The 26,779-nt window shown below is 40.8% G+C and overlaps 1 protein-coding gene across 3 annotated transcripts in view; it reads right to left on the bottom strand.

The window, feature by feature from the left end:
- Nucleotides 1-14,734, bottom strand: part of PPM1L (protein phosphatase, Mg2+/Mn2+ dependent 1L) — a 105,052-nt gene extending 90,318 nt beyond the window's left edge. The window contains exons 1-2 of one of the 3 annotated variants that reach the window (XM_072868174.1): nucleotides 14,706-14,734; nucleotides 13,807-14,140 (exon numbers count right to left, since the gene is read on the bottom strand). In XM_072868174.1, the coding sequence (XP_072724275.1) occupies nucleotides 13,807-14,034 (228 nt within the window). In that variant the 5' untranslated portion in view covers nucleotides 14,035-14,140; nucleotides 14,706-14,734. Of the gene's footprint in view, nucleotides 1-13,806 lie in introns of all 3 variants that reach the window. The other 2 variants (XM_072868175.1, XM_072868173.1) reach the window with 2 other exon arrangements.
- Between the last annotated feature and the right edge of the window lie 12,045 nt (nucleotides 14,735-26,779).

The following is a 26,779-nucleotide window of genomic DNA, read 5'->3' as shown; positions in this document are numbered from 1 at the left end:
GAAGTTGGTCTCCTGGATCAAAAGCTTCCAGAAGATTTTAGTCTTCCAGGGCATTTATTTAACTCCCAACACCAGAAAATTAGAGAGAGGAAAGAGTACTGCCTCAGGAACCCATGCTGCAACACCTGCAGCAGTTAAATTGCAAGCAATAGGTTGCTTGCAGTGACTCTCCTTTATGTTGCTCAAGAGAGGACAAATTATGCCAAGTTTTCAAGTCTTGCCATTAGCTCCCTACATTGAAAAACTCATGTTGGCAAAGAAAGGGAACACCAAGTCCCCCTTCCAGAGAAGCAGGTGAGCACAAAGATTAAGTTCAACCTCCCCCCCCAGCACAGTAGACATGGGCTGGAAGGTCTAGGGGTTAATTCAGTTAAATGGTTACATGCTTGGGTCTCCTGAAACTGCCAGGCAAATCCCCTCCAGCTCCAGAAATGACTGATGAAGTGCCAGACTCCCAGGTCACGCGCGTGATGAGTTCATGACGTCCACAGTGAATTTCAGCTATCAAATCAGCCACCGGGACTCGGAGTTCACGTAACGAGAAACCAGCTGTGCTCCTCACCCTTGTCATGTCCAACAGAGCTGGTCAGTGACCAGCTATGTATAACAGCTGGCCATCTTCTCGCACTCATGCCTTGCTATTTAGATCACTTTTATAAACCAAAAATTCTGTTTCACAATAAAATGCTGAAAGAATTCATTTAAAATATTACAAAGAGTAGCACAGCGCTTGACCCAGGTTCAAATCAGGGTTTCTCACAGTGACAGGTCAGTAACATTATTTTGGCATGAAAGACGACCACTAAGATCCACGGTACCGATATGAAATAAGCATTGATGCTGCTGGGTCTTAGGTGCCATTACTTTCTTGATAACCACATTAAGAAAAGAAACTGAAGACTGCAGAACCCAGCAGGTGGGTGATGGTGTTACATTAAATAACGGAAGGCACACAGTTAATGTCGGTGTCTGACGGAGAGAAAAAAGGAGCAGTTGCACCTGGGAGAGAAGGAGAGGGGGACTATAAAGTTCTATTTTCAGTTGTGTTACTGACTCATATCAGATCAGCCAAGGGACATAAGCAGAAATTTAAGCCTGTAAAATGATCTGAAAACACCTGCTCACAGAAGTATAATATGTTTTCGTGACACACTTTTGAAATACTTTGAACCAGAAGCACAGTGAGGTTGACTTAAAGCCACTGTGACAGACAAAGTGCTAAGTTTTCAATTTGTATATAAAAAAATCTCAATTAAACGGTGTTTGTCACTGAAACTGCATTTAGGTCTCCTATCAATTGGGAGTGCTGGGAAACTCAGTAACAAAACATTCCAGTAAAGATATCTCTCTTCACTATAATAGGTTTGAGGTTACGGCCTTTCATATTATTCATCAACATGATTTTCATCTTCCTTCACAGTCAGGTTTTTCCTTAATAGGAGACGCCCAACCTGCATGCCAAAAAAGCTTTTAAAACCTACATTTGAAACAACTAATTCCAATATGCAGCTGGATACACTTTCTTTTGGCTCTTCTGCCATGGCATCATAATGTTGTTTATAGTTTATTAGAAGTAGCTAGCACAATTGCCAGTCTTGAAAGTTTACACGAACACTTCAGAATGTACAAACTCCAACTCATGCAGCTTAAAAGCATGGAGCACGAAACCCAACACATCCCGAGAGATACTCTAATTTACTCAGAGTATTTTTCTAGTCATCACATGTAGATCTGCAGCATGAAGCAGTATGCAGCTCCCGTCTTGAGCTGCTATATGACACTACCAGGCAGACTAGCACTGTTCTTTACAACGAGGCAGATAAGTTAGATAAAAGTTGCTTTTTTAAAAAACCACGTTATTTAAAAATAAAACTATTAACAAAATTTATATCTCAAAGCCTGAGAATATGATCTATTACCTTAATAAGACAACTAATTAAAATAATAGATTAGAAACAGCACATATTTGCCTCTGAAGGTTGAAGAGAAATAGAGTTACTGAACTGGTAATATCAAGGTACCACCTCCTACCAGAGCCACTAGCAGAGAGCCTTTGAGCAGATTTAGATAAGGACACCAATACTCTAGCAAAGAATACCTTACAGGATAGCAGGTTCTCCTAAGCAGGAAAAAGTGCGAGGTTATCGACGATCTTATCATCATTCTCTTTGAAGAGGTGGTAGGTTAGCTTGATCAGGTAGAATTGCCTCCAATTCTTGTCTGTCCTGCTCTAATTCAAGTTGTAACTGGAGTCTGAGGAGATGGTACCTGACCTCACCATGGACAATCCGGCCACCAAGTCCAGGTCTCGGGAAGAGATGCTCGATAAGAGGACCTCTGTCACAAAACCGACCTTAAAAGTCCCAGAAGTGTGTCTCAAATCAATTCATCCTCCAGGGGATTAAAATGTTGTGTACAATTAGTTCTAGATGCAAATCATTCAGTAACTTCTAACAGATGTAGAAACGTTTTTTTGCCTCTTATTTTAGTTTTTTGTTCTGCTGTTATTTACAGTTACGATATCCACACAAAAACAGGGGAAAAAAAAATCTCACCAAAGAAAAAATTGATAGTAAATACCATTCCCCTTTTCAGAAACAATACAAAATAAAAATAATGTGAATTGGTATATCAGGATACATAATTGCTAAAATAAATACTAAAGCAAAAAAATAATTCAGGTTGATGATTTAAATGTTTGTTAATTTAAACAATCACAGAAAGTGCTTATTTAAAGCACTGATTGAAATAATTCCATCCCGGAGGCAGAAGATTGCTCCTGCCCTCAAAGTTAAAAATAATATCACCATTAACCTCAGCAACAATTTTCTAATTGCCAAAGATTACAAATCTTTCATGCAACATTCATCCACAGAGAATTCAATCACTCTACTTTGCCTTCCAAACCCATTACTGTAACACTAGTTGTAAGGCAAGTTCCTTAAAAAAAAGTCAAAATTACATGATGTATTTTATATGAAAGCATAAAACATTTTGCAAAATGAAAAAGTCTGTCATACTAATCTCTTTGTAAATTAATGTAGCACCTCACATTACTATTTATGCATGAAACATAAGCAAGAAGAGGGGCTGCTTGGAGCTGCTCTTTGACATGTTGATGCCAATTGGCACTATGAAGCAGGCAGCTGGTCCTACATTTGTTCTCTAAGTCTTGAGCAATAAGGACTGTCAATATGTGCCAGCAAACCAGTGACCATCAGTAGAAACAAAGAGGGCAAAGTTTAGTTTTCTGAGCATCCAGAGTTACAAAACTGTTAACGCTCTTTCAAGAGCCATAAAGAAACGCTGCCAAAATGCACATTCATGCTCTCTGTTTCTCTCAAACATGCAGAGAGAGAGAGAGAAAACAGTATTCATCCTAAACCACAGAAATACCCCTTACACATACATCTCTCGGGTTTTGGATCTTGGACAGTATATAAACAATGGTACATTGAAACTGATAGTAGTTTTCCTATGGCTGCCTGGTGATCTCACTAGGACAGTTTGCTATTAAATATATCCAGTCTTACAGCAATCTAAAATTAAGGCATGCTAGGATGCAAAAACACACACTATTCTCCCTTTTCTCCTCTACTCACATTCTTGTCTTCAAGTCCCAAGCTCCACTTCTCGTCTCCCTCACCCCCTTCCTGCATTGGAGTCCCTGCGCCTTGTTATTCCAGTGAGAACACTGAATGCTTTCAATTGCATGGCCAGAAAAGGTAGCAACAGCTTTTCTTCAAGCAGTTAGTACAAATTTACTTTCCTTGTCGTGGTTTAGAGTTAACTGCATCTCCAAGCACATAATGCAAGGCCACTCACCTTCACCTCTCTCCAACAGGAATCCCAGCAGCATCCTGCTCACAGACAAGTGGGCTTAGTCCTCACATCGGCAACTGTGATCAGGTGTGCTGAGCATCATGATCCCAGTATCAGGTGATCACGATCATAGGCCTTTCACAACAAAATCTTGTTTAATCTCAATTATAGGAGAACATCAGTTATAATGCAACCATCTGCATCTACTGTAATCCTACATACGACTTCGGTCAGTTTGACATCTCCTAGTTAACGCCACTTCGGGGAAATGAGATTGTCTCCTTCCCAGTGTTGCTGCTTCTCTCCGCCTTGTGAACTAGAGACTGTTTTTATCTACCTTGTAGTTATTTTCCTACTTCTCCCTGTGTGATTTCCCTTTTCTTCGATACCAATAAAGGGCCAAACTTAGGATAATCAGGACTAAACTTCTAATGAATATACTAGTTTTGTTCAGTGGGATCATCCAGACTCTTGTCCAACTGCCCTGCTTCTCAGCAGAAATAAACCTACTGTAACCACATTGCATATATGTCAGATTAAAAAAAAACACATTAAAAGCACCTTCTATATCCTACATAGTGTCCTATACAACTCTAAAAAGACCTAAGTAATAAATTAAAAAACAAAGGCTAGAAAAATTAGAAAAAAAACCACTCACACTCAAATGCAGGAAAGTAGATGAAAGCTCAGGGGTATAAACATTAAGAAAACTAATGAGACAAGCATGTTTCATCCTCTCCTGCCTCCTCCTCCCACACTAAGTTTCCATTCCTGAAGCACACAGCCTTGGAGAGACATTTTATTTAATGCTGATCACAATCAGATATTTCAATACCTCAGTTTCAGTGTGTGTTTGGAGGAAACATACATTGCAGGGAAAGTTTAGGCAATTCTGTGGTGCAGCTCATGTGTAGACTACCTGCAAATAAATCATGTTCCCATTTAACATGCAAGTTTAAAGAAGTGCAAGTGAGCCATGGCACACCAGAGAACTGTATTATGGGCCACGCACTTTCACTTATCAGAAGAAATGTTTCATGTCCTCCAGCAGTTTTCTGTCTGGTAGAGAATGAAAAAGTAAAGAGATTTATTACATTAAACAGCGTATTGATTAAAAGCAGTACTGTATGACAGTTTCAGCTATTATAACAGAACTTAATAAAATCAAATGTTTACCCCTGAAGGGGATTTTGAAAAAAATAAGCCTTTTCAACACTTATGACAATGAGAAAATTTGCAAGGGATAACATTTTATCGCTGAAAGTAAATGCAAATAAATGTTCATTTCTCCAGGGGAGCTTTGAGGTTTGCCGACATGACGTGCTATGGATAATTGCATTGTGGTTTAGTAGTTAAAACACGTACTTTGATTGTCTGGCTGGAGATGTCAGCTGCTCACACAGCTGTGAATCACACAAGGTCGGAGATGATGAGAGCCAGCAATGTTTCAGCATCATAATCAATTTGTATCAGCAGCAGGATTGGTACTCCGTGCTGCCACGCAGCTCTCAGAAGTTTGTTATGGCACCTAACCGAAAGAATGGTGTTTCTTCCTCTCCTGTCATCCACTTTGCACTATCACTCGACAACTCAGACACTGCTCTTCCCGGAGCCCGAGCCCCTGTCTCATCTCAGTGCCATACATAACCACCCAACAGCTACTTTCCTGGAATAACTTTTCTACAGGAGAAGAAACGTAGATTTTTTTTCCATTCAGATTATTTTATGGCCTGCAAATTACTCTAGACCTGAAAGCCTCATCTTAAGAAGTACTTTCTGGTCTTTTTATTTCTTGAATGTAATCAAGACAGTTCACTTACACGAGATCAGGAACAGCTGTGCCATCTAAATATCAGGCCTTATGGCATAAGCAGGCAGTTATTTAAACTACAATTTACACACTCTCACCAGTCTCCCCTACCTACCCTGACTCGAGTATTTATTAGTATTCTGGCATCTGCAAACCTTTTTTCTTGTAAACTGCAATGAAATTTACTGTTTTTAAAGCTATGCTGCTTTCAAATGAAATCTCTACATTTGGCAGTAAGTTTTAATCTGCTTTAATAAAAACACTAGCTAAAGCGTTTAACACTAGCCAAACAACAGGATTAAAAGCACACAAAGAGCCCAAAAGAAATTCTCCAACTTGTTGCAACCGCTGATTCTGCATACAACTTACAATGGCCTGGAGATCACGAGCTGTCTGTATGTACATCTTGTCAGGATGGAAACTTCCTTTTGAACTTGCCTTATCTGTCATCTTTGTTGTCTTACTACCTTCAGCGTGAACTGAAACTCTACAGGGCTAATAAAGGGTCATTAAATCTTCATGACCTCCTTTTACATGGAAGATCTCTTGGGCTGTCCATGAGCCACAGAAGCTGGTCTGTCCAGCTGGACTGTATCTAGTAACAGTCACGGATGGTGAACATTGATGATAAGGTGTACCTGACTAGGAAGTCAGCAGTCGAAGGGAATTTGTAGTTATAAAAGCTGTTTTAAAGAAAAAAGAGCCTCACTCATACCTACTCCCTATTTCAGAAGGCAGTGGCACAGGGCATATGTTCCCAAACTTGTTACAGAGGTTTTCAAACTGGGGCACGCGTGCACATGCAGGAACATGCAGATCATTTTAATCAGCACGGATATGCCACACGGTATGAGCAGCAACAGCTCATATTACTGCTTGTCTTTGGCATCCCGCCCGAGATGTGGGCTGAGCACCCCAGCGCCGCCGTATAGCTCCTCCCGGGTCTGCCCACACGCAAGGTCCTACCCAGTGCAAAGACCCAAGGGCTGGCATGGGCAAACAGAGCACAACTTGTTGAGGTAGAGCATCCCCTGAATGGGTGAAGCTGTAAGGTTTATGGGATGCTCAGGTACAAAAACATGGTCACAAAATTGCCTGGACAGCAGGGGACATGGGTGTGTGGGTAAGGGGGCTTGCTTTGCGGGGGCACAGAGTAGGGAGGATGGCAGCAGCGTCCAAAGGGTGGGCAAGTTTGCCTAAACTTTTAAGATTTTAACAAATATTATGGTGAAGAAGTGGAGCTAGAAGCATATGACTTTCTGTGCATAATTATAGCAGCTGCTGCCCTTAAATTAGTTTTGGGAAGTCTCCTTTCAAGGGCGTAGATTCAAACCAAAGGGCCACTACAGAAGGAGTATATAATCATTTTGTTCCTTCTTCCAGATCTATCAGTATCTATGCTGTGCTTAAAGTGAAGAGCAAGCCCTGAAGCTCGAGACCCAGGAAACATTAGTGCCAGAAACCTTTGGATTGCCCTTCTGGGTCACAAAACTTGACTGATCCCACGCATGACCATTTCCAAAGAGATCAGCATGTTCAAAGGCTCCTGGGGATGGGGGAAAGGTGCAGCACTGCCCGTAGTTTCACTTCTGTGAAGGCAATATGTATGCGCTGAAGAAGCACGCTAGACGGGCCAGATGAAGAGGGACAGGGCTGAAGAGTCCTGAGAGCAAGGGAAAATTTAGAGGTGCCAGATGCAGTGCATGGGAACCCAGCAACTAGTACGGGGCCTTCCTACAGGGCCAAGACGGCTGTAGAAAATTGCAGCCACCAGCAAAAACTAGACAGCAGCAAAACAAAACATCCATATGCCAGGAGATTGTTTAAAAAGTGAAACTGCCAGAAGCCAAAACTCAGTTTTAAGGAACAATTTACACCATAAATATTTGGATCTCTAACAACAGGGAGGAAGGAGAAATACTACTCTGGTCCAAAAGAGCTACTGAAAGCATGACACTCAAGACAGAGCTAGAGCAATCTGCTGTTTTAACTAACCCCACAATGACAGAAGAATCTGAACCTTCTTTCTCTCACACTGTTAAACAAAAAAATGTCCAAGTTCCTGACCTGCAGAACAGAATCGATCAAAATCCTACTGCCCTGAAACTGTATTTAAATTTATTATTGTCCAGGCTGGACACTAGGTTAAGCAGGACTAGCTAACAAGTTTTCACCATTGCCTACGTTGTGTGGTAAGCGGTATCAGTAGCAGAAATCGGCACATTTTTAAGCAATTTAAGAAGTTGCTCACTTCTGAGCCTTGATCCATCTTTAGAGATTGCTTACGTATCTAAGGATGTGGCCCCAGGAGCGGTACCGCAGGGTATCAAGTTAAAAAGCGTCAGGCACTCTAACAACTGCGCTCTGAACATTCCTGCTCGGTAGCTGTGAAATATCCTCCCCATCTACGGCGATGGATAAGCTGCCGGGCTCATTGACCACGCAGCAAGAGCACGCACACGAACACTTCCCATGGAGTAGTCTGAGTTACTCAAGTTCATGAAGAAACTTAAATGACTTTCATAATCTGAAAGCATCTAAGAATCAAAATTGATTTAATTAAACCAGTAGCAATCAGTTGGCTGCCTGTGTGCCCAAACACAGAAGCACCGATTCAAGCTAAGCTAGCAGACTACGTTTAAAATTAATTGACTTTTTGATTTTTATAAAAATTGAAAAAGACTCAATTCTACACCCAATGATACAGCTGTGAATGGCAGCGATAAGAGTTCCTACTTCCAATTACATATTTTTACACCATTTTAATCAATTTTAAGTCACAGTTTTGTACAGCAAATGAGCATATAGCATAGACCTAAAATCAAATAAGCGTGGTTTTGCAGGGTGAAAATCATAACCCTGTAACATGGTATCCAAGAATCAAAACTTGGACAAACTAAACAAAATGACAGAAATGTTTCTATATATCATTTTGGCTTATATTTAAGGCCACTCGTGTAGAATTTATAAGCAGATTTGAGACTTGCATGTCAACATGACCTCACCTATGTAAATATTTATTCAAACATTTTGGCACTTTGCAGAGGATTCTAGATTAGAAACTGAAGGAAATTACTATAAAAGGAAAACCATCCCAGCAGTTTCTTTTTAAAAACTGGAAAGCCTCAAAGGCTTCACCTTACAACTAGGCTACAGCATCCATAAAAACTCAAAGCTGTTGTTTGTTTTTTTCTTATACTTTATAAAATCTCAAGCCATTAATCCTTAACAGCCTTTACTCAAAAGTATGATAGATAAATTTTCATCACTAAGTTTGCTTAATTTGTTCTGTATCAGAGGAACAGCTTTTGAATTAGAATTAGCAGATCTGGATAAATTTAGGGAAAAAACCAAACTTGTTAGCTTTCTCTTCTTTCAACACAGCATAAACACCTTCTGCTATTAGGATCAGAAACTAAGAAAAAAGAAAAAATCCAAAGATCAACAAAATAAAAATATTAGCTCATTAGTTCATATTTGGCAGAAGACAAATATCATCTTCTAACTGTCAACTATCATCTCCAATTAAATGGAATAAATTTACCCCTATCAATGCCTGAAAAGATGCTCATCATCATACCACAGCCTACACCCAGGTGAGTTCAGGTCATCAGTTTGTGAGGGGGTTAAAAACTGTTAACTGGTATGAACACAAGCGTACAGGCACTATGTCCTATTCTGACAGTATGATTTACAGCTGCTCTGCTGATATCCTCACATGTTTGGTAAATTTGTGGTAGTTTACCCCTCTGCCTTCACTGAAGATTAAGTCATCTCATATTCATTAAAGGAGGACAATATGCACATGAGCTATTACCATGGTACCCAGCATTTCAGAAGTTCCCTTCCCAACCTAACCTCTTGGCAACTTGTTTCTTGTGGCAGGCCTGAAGACGCCGGCAAGTTCACCCCAATCAATCAGGGAGGAATTAATCATGCTTTCAAGTACCTGTATTTTAAATGCACAGCAGGCTCATTTAAACACAGCTGGCACAGTGCCCTCTTCTCCAGGCCTTACCTCAGCGTTCACGTTTCCATAGTCTCAGACAAGGCTAGTAAAGACTCTCACCATTATCTTCTGACCTTTCCCTTTTTCTTTGTCTTTGTAAGTTAATCAGTAACCAGAGATGTCTGCCAACAGTTCGTGCTACTGATTTCAAGGTCCTGTGGCACACAAAGCATTATGTGATTCTGTATGTGGTTACAAACATTAGCCATTTATACAGCAAATTCCCTCCTTTCACATTTAAGCTCCCCAATCTTTCCCGACACTATGAATAAAAATAAAAAGGTGTATTTCACATACTGCAACACTGTATCAGCAACTCTAAAAACCAATTATACTATGCAAAGTGCTCTTATCCAGACTTACAGATCATAAATAGGAACATGGCAAGGCTTGTTCCTTAAGGAAGCTAAGAGAAATAAAAAGAGGAAGACATTTTTTATGAGACAGTTACTGAGCTTTAATTTCCCACCGTCGTTATCCACATCAGTTTACGACTGCAAACAAGCACAGGCAGCATATAAGGTACTATCTATTACTATAATTATTTTTAAAGTCTTCACCTCATAGGGTTAGGAAAAAACAATGACATGCAACATAGCCATAACCATAAAACTGCAGATGGTAGCTGAGCTACTTTGTTCTTGTCTAATACTGCAATCTCATTAAACCGAGTGCTTAAACCTTAAATATTTGAGAAAAGAACCCTTTAGTAAATGCGAGTTAAAAATAGTTAAATCATTCTGATTAAGCATCCATCCTTTCCTTTGCTCAGCTTTCAAGCTCATTGTTTATTTTATCATTTATGTAGTTTACCACTTCTCAATCTTCCAGTCTAGACAGCCCCAAAGCTTCTAAAAAAAGGAAAAAGGGGGGGAAGCACTCAAGTAATCTTTAAGCCTTATAAAGAAGCTGATGAGAGAACAAACAAATACTTTCTTCTCTTCTTTTGATTCTAAGTTAGAGCACCTTGAAGACTCCTTTCGCCAAAGTCATTCAGTGAGACGACAGAAACTTTTCTTCATTTTTTCTAAGACTACTTCTTTGCCCGCTACCTGTTCTGCATTATTATTATTATTCAATCTTCAACAAACAAACTAACTTTTATAAAAAGACTGCACTACACACCATGTATCAAGTTTTCTCTCTGAAATATTACTGCCTTTAATAAGTAATTGCAGCAGCACACCAGATTCTTAGCTGTAAAACAGAGCATTAATAATTACTATTGCTTTCTCATCAAACCAGCCACAAAATTTAAGTAAATGGCTGCCAACCTATTCCGGCTAAAATTGTAAGATGGGAGAGGAAATGACATAACAGAAAAGTAGAATTTATGCAAAATGTTGGCAAGATTTAAGCAAAACCCAGAAATCTTCATATATTAGCACTACACAGTAATTCATATTACTTGAATCATGCTTCTCTATCCTTCCACTTCAACATGATATGGCAGGAAGTAATTAATGGAGACACACTCCCTTGTATATAGCTGGAAAGAATTAATCTAGCATCTCATTTGTGGTATTGTCTGTTTGGAAAAACAATTTTTCCCCATATAGAACAGTTTGTTTCACATGTAACTCCAGCGATTAGCAGTTCTTTGTTCTTTAAAGACACACAAAGAAATTTAATGGGAGCCCATACGGAAAATTTAATCTTCACAAAGGCTTTGCTACATATGTAGGTAAAGTATTGCACAGTCATTTATCTTTAAAAAAAAAGTAAAATAAGACATCCAGAAAACCAATTCAGATAGAGACCTGAAATTTAGTATTATGTACTATGGATTAAATAAGACCATTAATTTTTGCTATTTCTTTTCCCTCCCCTCTTTTCTACTCAAAACTACAAAAGCTGCTTAGATTAAACCCTGTTTTTCATAATTTGTTTTTTGCTGTATGCACAGCACACAGTTCATGCTCTTCTGATCAGTTTTACATAAAATCTAAAGCTAGAAACTAGTTATGTACTGAATCATTAGGCACCTATTTTTGTAGGAGTAAAGGCCACTAAGAACATCTGGGGATTTCATTAGAAAGATAAAGAAGAGATACTAGATACATACATTTTTAAAATATTAACTTTAGTAAGGTTTGGAGAAAGACCTGCTAAACCTTTCAAAATGACAGGCCTCATATAAAAGCCTCATACTTTCTCACTGAATCAAGTAGGGCAAGTTCTGAGGAATCAGAATACAAAAGACAAACGAGCTTTCCACAGAGCCAGTATTATCATTAAGATATCTCATGGATGTAATTCCAAGATCCACAACAAAACAAACAAACAAGCAAGCAAAAAATGTACATAGGGCACATTCTTGTCATCTACCTATTCTCTGTGTTAGTTTTGGATTATTTAATATACCGAGTTTGCAATCAAGTGTAGGGCAAGATACATATATGATACAAAATTAAAGAAAGATGTAAGATCCCCCTTTCACAATGCCAAAGTCTAAGAGCCTATATTATACTTCTATCTGTAACAATCTCATAATACTGTTTAAAAACATGACACAACTTGTTTTGGCTGGTCAGTTCAGACAAGGAAAACTGTCAGTTTAAACAAAGGGGAAGAAGGCAGAAGACAGAGCACAAGCACCTTCTGTCCAAAGCCTCAGAAAACAAACGAGCCAGATGTACCAAATATACTGATCAGAACTAATATTCCTTCAGGAGAAGATGTGTACCAGTTTGCGATACATACACATTGCTACCTGTATTCCTCAAGGGCCAAGGAATAGTGAACTGGCACAAGTACGCCAGTAAGAGTTGGCACAACTGTGCCCCCATTGAAATCAGACATAAAAAGGCAAACAGGTTCACGACCAGAAGTTTTTACGAAGCCGACAATTTTCAATATCCGAAGTGTTCGCATTATTTTAAAGGTGGCAAAACGGTAGACACCACGAGACAGCAGGACAGATGACTGACTCCCTTTACAACTGTGCAGGCAGCAGAAGAGCAGCTTTTTGATTATGTGCCTAAGGCCTGGATTTTTCAGGCAGCACTTCCAGGTTTAGAGGGGCAGCAGCTGCCATCCTTGTGCTCCTTTAGTGGCTGGGCACTGCCAATGCTTTTCTAGGAAGGACTTTGGCTACTTGATCTGTGAAAGCAGCTGGAGGAACACCCAAGCTCTCTTGCTGCCTTACCCCTCCTCGGCAGGAGCGCTTACGTGAAAAACTTCAACATCTTGCTCCAGCTTCCCTCATCCCAGCAAAACCCATAAGTTAATCTCATACCCAGCATAATGGTTGCTAGAGCTAATTTGTCACACAAGGACAAATTCCTTGTCCTTTTTCAGAGTTATGAAACATGTGCTTTGTGCTATACAAAAAGCTACGTGGCAGCACCGCAATCCTAAATTAAGAGGAAGCTATAGTTTCAACATTTGTCATCTGTAATAACTGAAGTATCCCATCAAGCTGTAATACTAATTACATAGCACAACCTAAAGGAAATCACCCCGCCTAAAAAAGTTAAGAGGTTAAACACCAGAAAGTTTCAAAATGACAGTTTTCCTGGCTTTCCACTAGGGAGGGGACAAGTACGACAGCACAGTTATAAAGCCATTAAAAACTACATGCAATTCACAAACATGATACCCTTTCTCAGTGACTTGCTGGTCTTCACAGGAGAGTGAATTACTGCGAAGACACGTTTTACGCACACCAGCTTTAAGGCTGCACACATGCCTGCCTTTAAGAGGACTCCTCTCTAACCACTGCTGATGAGCACAGCTCCTGACAGGAGGGGGAGACCAGCCCTGTGCCAAAATCAGATCACACCACACTTCGCTGTAACAAAAGATTACTCCAGGGAGTTTGTGCTCATCATCGTTATTCCACGCACGTAAGAGCCACCTCCAACAGCTTTTACTTCAATTAAACCTTTACTACTGTAAAGGACAGAGGGGGTATAAACACATTTATACCGTGCCGATCGTAGAAGGGGCAGTGAGAGATAAAGGGAATGGAGTATTGTTCCCTCTCCCTATTTAGAGACTTTCCCCCACCCCCCACCCCCCCCCCAAACAAGGAACAACCCCTCAAACAATGCCTCAAGATAACTGCACAAACCTGGTGGGCAAAACCACGTCCATTCCCTGCCCTGTAACCATCCTCTCCCCCCCCACACCCCTTTTTTTTTTTTTCCAGCTGAGCACTTGCCTCTCCTCCATGCCCATCAAATATCCCGAAGATGGAGGGGTGAGTCTTGTTCACCAGGTCAGTGATTACTTCGAACCTGTCCTCCATGTGATCCCTCCGGCCTTGGATGGAGTAGACAGCCACGTTGTGGCTCTTGAACTCCCAGGTCTTGGAGAACTCTGCGTCCAGCACGTCTAGCCCCCCGAGCCTGTCATTCTGCATGATCTCGGCCACCTTGCCCTTCACCATCTTCACCGCATCCCTGCTGGACTTAACAATGGTTTTCACCTCATCCGTGTGGAAGAAGTAACTCCACAGGGCCAGGCTGATGCACAGCAAGAACAAGGTCTCCGGTCTAAGCAAGAAGTAACGCATGATCCGACCCAGCAGAGACAGCAAAGTCATTGTATCCTCTATCATTTATTATCGAGACCGTGTATCCCCACACCATGCAACGCGCACCCCGGCGGCTGGGATGGCTCTGAGCCGAGGCAGCGAGTCAGTGCATGCTCCGCTGGGGCGCAGCCGGCGGGCGGGCAGCGCCGAGTCCCGCGCCCCGCCGCTCCCTCCTCCCGGCGGCGGCCTCGGGGGGCCGCTCCGCGCACCGCCGCTGCCGGGCGGCGGCCACCGGCGCGTCCCGGCCCCGCGGCGCCCCGTCCCTCCCGCGGGGGAGCCGCGCCGCCAGGAGCGGCGAGGAGCGGGCCCGGCTCGGCTCGGCAGGCTCCGCCGGTGCCGCACCCCCCCGGCCGCGGCTCCCCTCAGAGCCCGAGCCCGCCGCGGGCGCCCCTAGGCCGCTGCTCCGCCTCAGGGCCCCGCGGGAGGCCGCCGCGCTCCGCCGCTCTCGCAGCTCGCCCCGCCGCGTCGCGGAGCCAGCGGCCGGCCGCAGCGAGGAGATGCCTGGCAGGGCCGCCCGCGGGTACCTGTCTCCCGTGTCCCCCACGCCTTGCGCCGTCCCTCCCCCGGGGCGGAGCGCCGCCGCCGCCGCCGCCTCCTCGCCCGGCCCCCGCCACCCGACTACAAGCCCCGGCGACCTTCGCGGGGGTGGGAGGGGGAGCACCGGGGCGGCGCGAAGGCTTCTGGGACTCGTAGTCCGGCGGGGCCGCGGAGCTGGGCCCGGAGAGAGGCGGGCGGCGGGGCGGGGGACGATCGGAGTACGCTGGGGCAGGAAGAGCAGCGCAGCCCTGCCCGTTACAGCCAGCCCGGACTCTCATCAGGGAGTAGCGGGGCGGGAAACGCTCGACTGCAGCTGGGCGTATTTCAAAAGCCGGGGTGACCCTATCAGGCACCCCTGCATCTGCTAAAACCCCTGGGAAACTAAGAAACAAAATAGTGCTGTGGTTTTTCTAGAGGATAATCTCACAAGACTATCCCGTAGTCTCCAGTTACACTCACGGGCTTGCAGGTGAAGGGGAATCAAAGTAGGATTTTCTCAATTAATAAACTGATAGTAGAGTTTGCCTAGACAGCATTTTAATGGGAAAAAAACCTCCAGTGCTCAAAACGTGTTCTCTTTCTCTGACCCATTTCTGTAAGTCGTCATTCTTCTGCTAACTGATAAGCAATGAAAATTACAAGCTGTGACTGTGTGAGCAGAAGTTTGCAGGAATATAAGCAATTCAGCCTAGTGCCTGAGCTGCAGATGAGCTGGGGTGATTTTCAGCCAGCTGGCAAACTGGGGGTCTGAAAACTGACAAAATTTGTCAACCAACCTCAGAGAGTATGACAGCTGATATAATAGTCAAAACATAAAAGTGGTGTTGAAAATGAATTAGCAAACCACAAAACCAGTCTGAAATTTTGAGTGAAAAAGGTAATAAACTGTCAGCCGAGGCAGGTACGAGTTCAGGTACGTGCCTTCCAAGTCTTCCAGCAGCTCCCACTTCCTTAGCACTTTTGTTAACACAGAAGTCACACATAAACATACATAAACTATTGTTTTGCTGTTTTTTTCAAAGATCAGCTTAAGTAAATGACATAAACCCAAACCTGGTTAACGCAAAGTTAATGATTTAAGCTTTTTTGTGTCTGATTCTTACATCCAGCTCTGAGAAGCAGGAAAGTTAAGGACAGATGTTGTATATAACGATCATACTGCTTTAAACCTTAGAAGTATGTAACACTTTATTAGTACTTCAAAGGACTATCCAAAGCTGTGCATTTCAGGCCTGAAGAAACTCCTACCTTTATCTTCCCATCTGTCACTATCCACTTGAGTTGAGCTGCGGGCTCTTTACCTGAAAGGCCAAAATACATGCCCATGAGTTCAGTAATACGGTAACAACACAGCCTTGAGAACATCTACAGCTTATGGTGCTGACCAAACAGCTAACTTAACGGGTACTTCCAGGAAATGTAAGACTAAATGTGACAAACAGAGGCTGAAATAAAGCTGAAATTTTATAAAAAATATTTGTAAAATAGTATTTTACAAACTTTGTAGCTACATCTAGCCTGAAGCTTTCGGTCAGACTAAGTCCCCATTTTGTCAATAGAGCTTTTCTAGCAAAACTTCTCAGTTTAAACAAAGCCTCAGTTTTGTTCTATCTAAACTGTGTCCTAGTGTGCCTGGGACACTTGCATGACAACACAGATCCCTCAGCACTGTCAATTTGTCTTTGTATGTGTGCCCTTAGGGAGCTGATTTCTTCTCCCTGGGTTTTTGCTGTATCTGCTGCAGCAGCTCCCCTTTGAGTTGTTCATTGTACTGGCTGGAAGACGTATGTGGCCGCTAAGCAAAATTGGCTCTGTAATGATTGTGTTTGTTTTTAATAATAACTGTATTATGGCCTCCTTTAATTCTATTTAATGTTATGTTTAATGAAAGAGAAAATAAATGTAAAAATGTGGAGAATACTGCTCAATACCACCAACTGATTCGTTATTTATTTAATCATCATTTTAATGTGTATGTACTATCAGGGAGCAGTGACTTGTATGAAAGCTGTGTTTCACTGATGGCAATTTGAATTCAGACTATGTAACTGCGAAGTGAAATAAAGTGGTTTCAAGCCAGAAGTGCACAAATCACTCTTCCAGCCACCAGCGTGCACCTCCTCATTGTTATTTCAGTTGCCGAGGACTAGTATCCACACACTGTCCAAAAACTTTCTCCAGAGAAGTACAGGATCCTCTCTGTGCTAAATGCCCCCAGAAGCAGAAGATGCTCCATACTACCTTGGAGCAGTCCATTAGCAAAACGATTATTGTTGCCTATCTTCCATTGTAATATACATATTTTATAGTGCAAGAGAGTTCAAGTTGGTTCCAAAAGCATCTCGGCTGTGAAAATATGCTCTGAAATGCTCTGCACCTGTGGAGCGTCTAAAGCTTTCCTTTCTGAATGGGAGGCAGATGAAACAATAGGGTAGAGGCAAAGTCGTGTTCTGCTAAACAGATGCACTGGGGTAGCAATAGTCATCGTGATAGGGCCATCTCAAAGTAATCCATGGAAGTACTCAGCCCTATAAATGGAACTGTCCACTAATGAAATGCTAATAATCCGGGTATTAAGTACAAATTCTAGACAAATGTACCATTAAGTGCAAAATTCAAAGCAACATTGAGACAGCTCAGTGATCTGATTCGGAGTGAGCCAAAAAACCCACTTTCATTATGCACTCCATGGGTTTCATTAAGCACTCCATGGCTGAATCCTGCACTGCTTACTCCAGCAAATCTCCCCAGTGGAGAAACAGAACTTCAGGGTCCAAACACATTCTTTTAAACACTGGAAATCAATAATAAAATTTTCATAAATATTTGGGATATCAGTTGTTATTGAAGGATTTCATTTTGGTTTTGGTTTGGGGGGGGGGAAACTGACTTTTGTTCGTTTGTGAAAGGAATGAAAAGCCATCACTGAGTCAGCTTCACAAATGAACTTAATTACACACTCGAACATGTGGAAAAAACCATTTCTTGCTCAACAGCTCCTCCTATTGCTTACATGTAGCATGAAGCTATCAAGGCAGAATTTGTTTTCATGCATTGGCTATAGAAGCAAATAATCTGCTAATATAAACATGTATTCATCGTCTATTTAGTGTTATAATATAGAGGAATTGGTTATATCGTGCCTGATATGGAGTAAAATGGGAAATTATTTTGGATCCAAGAGAAAAAAAGCAACATACAACTTTTGTTCATAGACAATTTTCATGGTAGCCAGAATTAAAATACAGAATAAGATATTGGTGAAAGCACTCACTTTTTCCTAGTCTGCACAATACCAAAACTGTTAGTGTTATCACTTCTTGCTTATAATACAAAACCAATGGTTTTGATTGTAAGAAGCCTCATTTTGTAAAGATACTTAGAAGGATAACTTAATAACAATAAAAAATTATTTCATTTACTCTAGTTGCAAACTGAATTTACTATTATTTTACCCTGGGGATGAACACTGAAGATACGATACTGAATGGGTCATCAGCTTTACTGGACAATTTACTAACGTGAAGCATTTAGTTTGATGGAAATTTCCTTGTAAAGATACTACCAAAATCGGTAAAATTTCTATTATATAATATTCTCTGGGATGCTAAAATGTGGAGTATGCTTCTGTTATTATTTACCATATTCTGCTGCCTATTTAAAAAGTCTTCTCAGGATTTTCAGATTCAAACAGTGTTATTAGCATAAATCAGAAGTGCACGCTGATGTAGCTTACTGCAGGTTAGTCCTTTCATTGCAGGTCAGAACACTGAAATTTATATCAAAATATTCCCAGAAACCTACAGAGCCATCTCCCTTTTCTCCTGTTAATATATAAAATTGTAAGAGAAAAAATAGTACCAATGATAACTATAAAACTGTCTTTTTGCATGTCAGGAATAAAATTGCAATGCAGTAAAATCTCTCGTGCTTTTCTTTTCAGACGTTTTAAAGAAACAAATTCTAGAATATTCAGGATGTTCTTTGGCCATGACAGACACAGCTCTCCAGAGGAATAACAGAATAGCAATAGTATAAGCTGCTTTCTACAATAGTTTTGATAACAGGTAAAATACGTTTTCATTTTTCTGCCAATTATTTTTATCCTTTCTTTCGATCTCAGTTGACATAAACAACACTTTCTAATATTGTTTCCAGAGTTTTATGTTGCAGCAAATGCCAAGCACTGCAGGTAAATTCTGCCTTCTTCCTGGTAAACCCATGAGAAATCTTATTATAGGAATTTTGCTCATCTTGCATCTCCATTGAAGAGGAACATTTGCAGATGTAGAATGAAAATGGCAATTTTCCACACAAGTTGTTCTTTTCTATTTTCCATGATTCTCAATTCCCATTCCTCATTATAGTACATGTTCGTGTGTAAAGTCTGATTTTCGTTTATTTCCTGGCAACATAAAGTGACCTCAGTGTCAGTGAGAATGAGAGTCACAAGATGCAGGGAGATTTCTGCAAAACAGAGAGTCATGTTTTAGCAACATCTTTTATTTAAACATAAGATTCCACTATGGAATAGTGTGCCCCAAACCACAACAGTAAAGCAGTGTATCGCTGTGCAGCTGAAGCACATCCTGGATATATTGGGAAGGTTAAATGTATGCAGGTACCTGCATACAGACAGATAACATGAGAATGGAAATCCCAGACCTGGCTTACTGATGTTAGGGTATATAATTTCTGATTGTAAGTATATAATTTGGGGTAAGTTATACCTGAAGTTAACATTATTTCAAGAAAACAAAAATCAATGTAATTTCCCAAGTAAACTGAGGGGTGTTGTTTATTAGTGTTTACATGTTCTTACTTACTTTTAATATCAGAGACAAACTATCCTGTGATACACACAGTCAATAAAAGATGCCAATACTCGTTTTATGGAAACATTTAACCAGGGATGTATTTCAGAAGGAAATTCTGGAGTCTATCAATTTACAGAACCTTAAATCAATACAATCATAGAATTGCAGGAAAAATTTGGCTATTGTGGGTGAAAAGTAAAACATTGTTCTAACGGTGAGCTCACATGCTGATGTAAAGACAACCTGCAACTGGCATATGGAGGTGGGATGGAAAGAAGCTGACAGGAATATGATGTGATTCTGGTCTCAGTAGTTATACGGTTACCAGGTGATCCAAATATATAAAAGGTTCACGAAGAAACTATAATACTGGCCGTTACAACGAAATGCAAACAAAAAGCTGAAGCTCTGTTCCCACTGAAGTCAGTGGGAGTCTTTGCTTTAGACCTTGGTGGGAGCACAGTCCCAAAATTTTGATTCTGAGTCCACCTCTCAAGGGCAGGACAGACTCTTGGAAATTCTCACTGATTTATTCCGAGGTTTCCCTGGTTAGGCCCTCTGTATCATAATTATTCAAAACACATTTTTCCCTGTCAAGTTTCCAGAGATGAACTCCCTGAGAATTGGAGCATGACAGAAATATCACCAAAAACGCCTGGCAGATAAAGCTGAAGATGATCCTGACTGCCAAAGCTGCTAGCTAAAGTATTCTTTCATTTAAATAGCAGCATAACTTTGTATCAGTACTGAGTGAAGATATATTTGGAAATGTTTGTAAAGTATTTGCTGGTGAATTAATGCATCGCAAACTTAGCACTTTTATGAAGAACTCCAAAATATGCAAGGAAAATATAAATAGAAGCTAAGCAATTTAGAATCACTTTGAATTAGCTACAAATGGGCAGCATTCTTATTAAATCTTTCTCACATTTCAACACAAATTGATAAAAATCAACAACAAAGCAATCTTAATTTTCTTCATTAATTTTTACTTGGTTTAGCAGATGTTTTGTGTCTTTGTTGTAGACTATTTAATTTGCATTAAGCAGGAGACTACAAATTTTATTTATACATTTTAATTCCTTGCATTTTTACTCCTTTCAGATACATTGGTATGCAAAACGTTATGGGCTGCATTCTGGACTAGATCCTCGGGCCAGCCAAGGTAGGCTTGTACCAACACTGAGATGAGAGGGGAGCTGAAGTTACAGGTGCTTTTTTTTGTGACTTACTTGAACGCTAAAATTAACGGTGGACTCAGCTGACTGCATAATGTAAAACAGATCCCAAGTTGCACTCGGTTCCATGACTCTTCAAGAGGTTAGTTACAGCCGCAGTGAATTTCAAAGGTGCAGCAGCGATCCAACCCTGACACCTTCCCTTGACCATACTCTCAATATACCCTAAAAAGTAAAGCCTTCTAAAAGGCATGATAGAGATAACTCAGCTCTGGGCTACTTAAGATTTCCTTGAGCAAGCCAGGTAAGTTGGTTTTCTGACTGCTTTATGGTCCCTGAATGGCATGAAGCAGGCAGCCTGTGTTCCTTTTGTCTCTGGGAATATGTGATTGATTCTCACACACTGCTTCATTTTCATATGCAGCCTCGGGGACAGGCTCCTTTTACTCAGTTCAAGAGGCTCACTTATTTTCCCAGATTTTGGTGATGGAGATAGAGAAATATTCAAACAAGGATGGAGGAAAAATTTTTTATTGGGGTATGGAGAATTTATTAAGAGCCTCCCCATTTTTTAAATTATGGTGTTTGTATTCAGGCCCAGTGCTTGAAATGGGTCTGTCGATAAATAAAGATGAAGCATTCATACCTCTATGGCTGAAATGGGATATGTATTCTATAAGTGGCAGGAAAAGGAAGAGACTCAGACTTTCTCTAAAGAGCCGACACAGAAAACTGAAGGAGCATTGCTGATGTCCACTGGATACAGCCATAATCGTCCTCCAAGAGAAATAAAAGCACAGAAAGAAATACAAAAGTAATTTTAAAAAATCTGAAATTAGCTGTTAGGCACAGTTGCAGAAGAAGACTTTAAAAACATTCTGTGTTAGGTAATAGGGATAAGCTGCCTAGAGATATTTAGATGTCTACGCTCCACTGAATCATACAAGAAAGTTTGGGTTCGTAAGAACTGGATGCAGTAAGGAAAGTGATAATTCCCATACACAACTCCTACTCAAGGATGTTTTAAGTGATACCTATTCTTCAGTGTCTGCAGTGACAAACACATTTCTTTTTGTTTGTTCTCCATCTTCTCATGGGCAATATGTCTAGTGAGATCCAAATGGCACGGTTTGTACTAAAATAGCTGCATGGGCTGGTACCTTCAGCTGTCAGAACTGTCTCTCCTTCCTTCCCACTTTGTGAAATATACATACCACAGCACCATCTGCTTCACCATGGTGCAGATTTGCCGCATAGGAGCTGTATTTTAATGGGAAAAATCATTTGACTACAAGAGACTTTTATGACTTTGTTTTAATTTTCTTTTATATCTACTTTTTTTTTCCCTCCAGTCCCCACATCAGTCCTAGGTCTCCTGAGGCACCAGACTGTGAAGCTGACACCAGATGGGGGAATGAGTTTCAAACAGCTGCGGGCTTCCCTACTGCTGCTTCCAGCTATCAAGGATTCATTTCTGCACGTGCATACGGAAAAAGCTGGTGATAGCAAGACAATACTAAATCCAGTTTTCTTCCCTGCAAGCTCCACTGCTTTCAGCATTCTCACAGCTCACAAAATTTTCCACAATCACAGTATCTGTTTAGAGAATGCAGAATGACTGGCAGCTGCCTTCAGCTGATGAAAAAGAAGCGAACAAAGGATGAGAGAGCGCATAGAAGGAATGGAATGTATGTACACGGATCCCTCTGCAGGAGGCTGTTTATCAGATGTATGAACTGATTTATTTATAGCTAATGACTTCTCCAAAAACATTGTTCTCTGCTGACCTTTAAGCTTAAATTGAAAGTCAGGAGACCTACTCTGCCAAGTAAATGAAATAATTTTAAACTAAAATACAGGGGGAAAAGCTTCTTGCTGTATTGTGAATCCATTGTTAACTACTGTTATCTCCTGCTTTTTTACCTTATTATCATTGCTGGTCAATATGGATGGCTAGTATTCTCCAGAATAACCAGTAAACCTGGTACGTGAAAAGAAAATAACCACAACTTGATTTAATATGGGAGTTGAGGACACTTAGCCAGTAATCCGATCAGTTGCTTATACTGTCAGCTCCTTATACAGGGGTTCTGTCTCTCAGTGGCCTGTGCAATGCCCAATCCATTAGTAATGCTCCACAAATAAGGAACAAGCATTTGCACTTTTGCCGGCTGACATAATTAGTCATTGCTTCCTACAAAAATACAGGAAGCAATAACCAGGCCTTTTCAACCTGCCAGACCCTGCCCCTTCTGACTGTCAAACCCACTCACACTAACATGTTAGAGCTCGGCTTACAGAACTGAGACATTTGCGCCCAGAGAGGATTGTGCCCTTTCTTTGATCACTATCTCTGCTCTCCCAAGCAGCTTCCAACAGCAAAGCATAACGAGGTTCAGCAGGACAGAGAATGCCGGCACGCTGGAGTCAGCCTTGCCCCAAAGAGGCAGCTAATTCACCTCACGCTGCCGTCAAGCCCTGTGCTGTGGGACTGAAGACGCGTGTTTTACAATGGGCTCATCACGGTCAGCAATGCCTGTCATCGCTTTCAAACTGGGATGCTTCAGGAGTCAAAGTGTGTCCTGTTACCTTTTCCTCTCGCAATGCTAATTAGACTCTGTGCTCTGCAAGTGCACAACAGAGACACAAAGGATGTTGATGAATCTTGTTTGTTGTTGCCCATAGGAGTTACGAAGGAGACCTTTGCAGTAAATGGAAAGTGATGCTGTTTGCTGGAGGGATGATACAGTATTTCACATGCTCGCTATGTCCTGAGCTCTTGCTGGAGGTGGGAGGGGAAGGGTTTGCTCCCTTCCTTGATGCACAGTCGATGTTCTTGCTGCAGTTCCTGCAGCTGTGCACCTCTGGCTTCCCCTTGTGCCCCTGCACTCCTGGTTCCACCTACCCCCTGGGTAGGTGCTGTGGTGGCTCAGGGAAGACAGGGCCACTGCGGCTTGACTTGACCTGCTGCAGAAAAAGGGCATCAACCACACTCTGCTCTGTCACCAGAAGTGACAGCACAAAGAAAAAGCACCCCTTCCTCTACGGACTCTCATAACATTTCTACTTTAACTTTTAAGCATAAGAAATGTACCTCAGGATAGGCAGATGAACTGAGCAGAAACGTCTTGATGTTAGAATTAATCCCGTGCTTTAGAAATAAAACCTGACAACTGCATGCAGATAAAACAGTTTCTCCTTTCTGCTCCTTGCTGTAATGGAAAAAGTAAAGTATTGAAGAAATAATTTCACAGCTTGGCTAAGCACTAACTAACAGCACTTTCTGTGTAACAAATACATGATGCTATGGATTTGGTAAAGGAACAGGAGATGGCTGATGCACTTACAGGAGAGGAACTGGGCTACCAGCCAAAATGTGAGTTTTACTAGTTATGTTCCCATCCAGGAACTACAAGAATTAATTCCTGAATTGATGTATGTGAGGATAGAAAAGCAAAACACAGCATAATTTGCAGAATCTTTGGGCTGTGTGCATATTCATCTGTCTTTTTTCTATTGCTTTTCTTTATCTGCTCTTTCTAGATCTGAAAATTCATAAAAGTATTGAATCACAAAACTCTTCGGAAGTGAAGTAAGCTATATTTACAACCTAGCTCCTGCGTAAAAGATGGAAGACCCCCACTCTTTCAGTGCCTTTGAGCCTGGCGCCTTTCAAAGAGCTTCCTTCAGCAAGGGTTGGTTCAATCAGTACGCATGAAAGAGTAGAACTACAGTGAAAAAACTAAATGCCCATATACCTTATTCCTGTAATGATTGTGACATGAGACATATTACTTGTAAGTCTTTGAGATATTTTTATCTTCATAAGTTTTCTACAGGAAACTACCAGTAGCAAGCACTCTCAAGAAAATCTGCACTGCTGAGGTGTGAGGAGCAGTCTGAGAAATGCAAGATACGAAGCTGATGCAGCGGCAGTAAATGTTGGTTTGTGTAAAATGCAGTTTTGAGATACCACACAAAGTTCCCTCACAGTGAGTTTTAATTCAGAAGTTACGAAGATGTATGAAAGTTCAAGTACTTGTCTGGCGGACTCAATGGCATGTAATAAAGGCCTTTAACCCCAATAAAGTGGGTTCTTAAAGGTTTGAGAAGTCTCACGCTGACAAACATCAAGATAGGAGTGGCAATACAAGAAAGCAAGTCAGACAGAACCTCTCTGAAGAAGTGAGAAACCCCCATTTTAAATGAAGATATCTACTTTAAACTTTGGTTAAGTTATGTTGGAGTGAAGTAATATGTATTTGAAACCACAGTTGCCATTTTCTAAACCACTCTATTACTTCCTTAAGGTTAATAAGTTCACTTAGTCTTTATTCTGCTATGATAGCAAGGGACATTTAATGAAGTCTTGTGTCTTAAAATCAGTTTCTCCAAATAGCTGAGTTCTGCTGAAAAATCTAAAATTAAAGGCTTTTTAACTGTGACCCTGCTCTGGGAAGGCAATTCAGCACATAAATAGTCTCCCCGACCTTCAGCCTATGCTCTGCTATATACGGCTTTCCTGCATTTATCTTAGGAACGTATGTACTACTGAAATCAGTGAGACTAGTTATAAGGGTAATAGGGTAAATACCACTGTTTGTGGTATTTGTTTCAAAGCTAAGGATCTCACAGTTATCTGCCATTATAGCACAGTGCATAAATCAGAAAATGGAAAAATCATGTAGGGAGAAGAAGTACAGTATGCTGTACTGTTACGGCAACCATTGATAAACTAGTGAAAGACCTGAAGAAGGGTTTATAATAGTTCTTTCCACACCTCCTGTATTGCTGTTAAATACTAGCTCTCTTCAAATAATTTAGTTTCACAGTAATTTGCCTATTTAATAACATTAATAGCTGTGTGTTTAAACGTATAAATAGCATAATTTCACTTTTGTGCTGTTGAACTGTATTTTGTTGCATTTAACTCCTTACAGATGTGAAAGGTTGTAGAAAGAACAGCATGTAAAGGTATCGCTATATTGGACTTCTCAGTGTCAAAAGCAGTTTAAGAGGCTGCCACTGTCACGCTGCAATTCTCTGCTTTCTCACCATTCCTGCACAATGCCTTAACACCATTCTGTTTCCTGACAGCCTGAGGATCTAGTTTTAAAAAATGCCTGAGATTACTCTTCTTTATATTAGACCTTTAGAAATATTTTAAAAGGGTATTGAAAATATCAAAGTTGCTATAAATATCTGTTTGAGGAATCACTGACATTTGTTTTATGGTTTTCATAAAAAATAAATACATTTTTCACTGAAACATTTGACAATTACAACACTTTTTTTGTGGAAAACTGTTTCCCTGGCCATCTTTTAAATAAAAATCATTTGAAAGAACACCAAATAGTCCTGCATTAAATTTATATAGGTGAAGTGTCACATATGGATATGACAACTGAATCCAATCTCTTCCATGAGATGCAAATTTCTTAATGACTCATAGAGACACACTGCTATCATTTAACCATGTCTAAATCTTTGCCTAATACATTGCTTACTGTTAGAATCAGTGGCAGAATTATAGCTATAAATGACTATTTGGTGTACTCAGAGCTCTCCCTTTCTCTAGCCATTTAAAGCTAAGAGTATATTGATAAATATTCTTCACTGAAAGCATACTTCATGATTGAACTCTGCATATGAAGACAGGCAGGAGATCAACAACTATTACATTTATATTAGCAACATGGAGGAGTATTTCAACATATAAGTAGCAATGAGACAAACTATAGATAATTTTGCCCTTTGTTTTCAAAATGGGCTTTGTTTTCTCGCATCTCTCTAGGGTTACATCTGGAATAAGGAAAAGATGGCTGATAGAATTTAATTTATCTTTAAAATAAAATCCTGTATGTCATTCAGACAGGAAAGCAAGCCAGGGATGAATGTTTGATATAAAAATTTATGAAACATGAAATGGGCTTTAATAGTAAGTCTGTGAAGTCTTGAAACAATTGGTCTCTCTGGAGTGGCAAAGTCCTATTTTTATAGTGCTTTGATAGGTGGGAAGGTCATAAAAGTGTTGTGTATGAGGAAAGAATTAAAACTGTAATTGAA

The sequence above is a fragment of the Ciconia boyciana genome, chromosome 7, assembly GCF_034638445.1.
Source record: "Ciconia boyciana chromosome 7, ASM3463844v1, whole genome shotgun sequence".
NCBI lineage: Eukaryota > Metazoa > Chordata > Aves > Ciconiiformes > Ciconiidae > Ciconia > Ciconia boyciana.
This window is presented reverse-complemented; position numbering and strand designations above follow the sequence as displayed.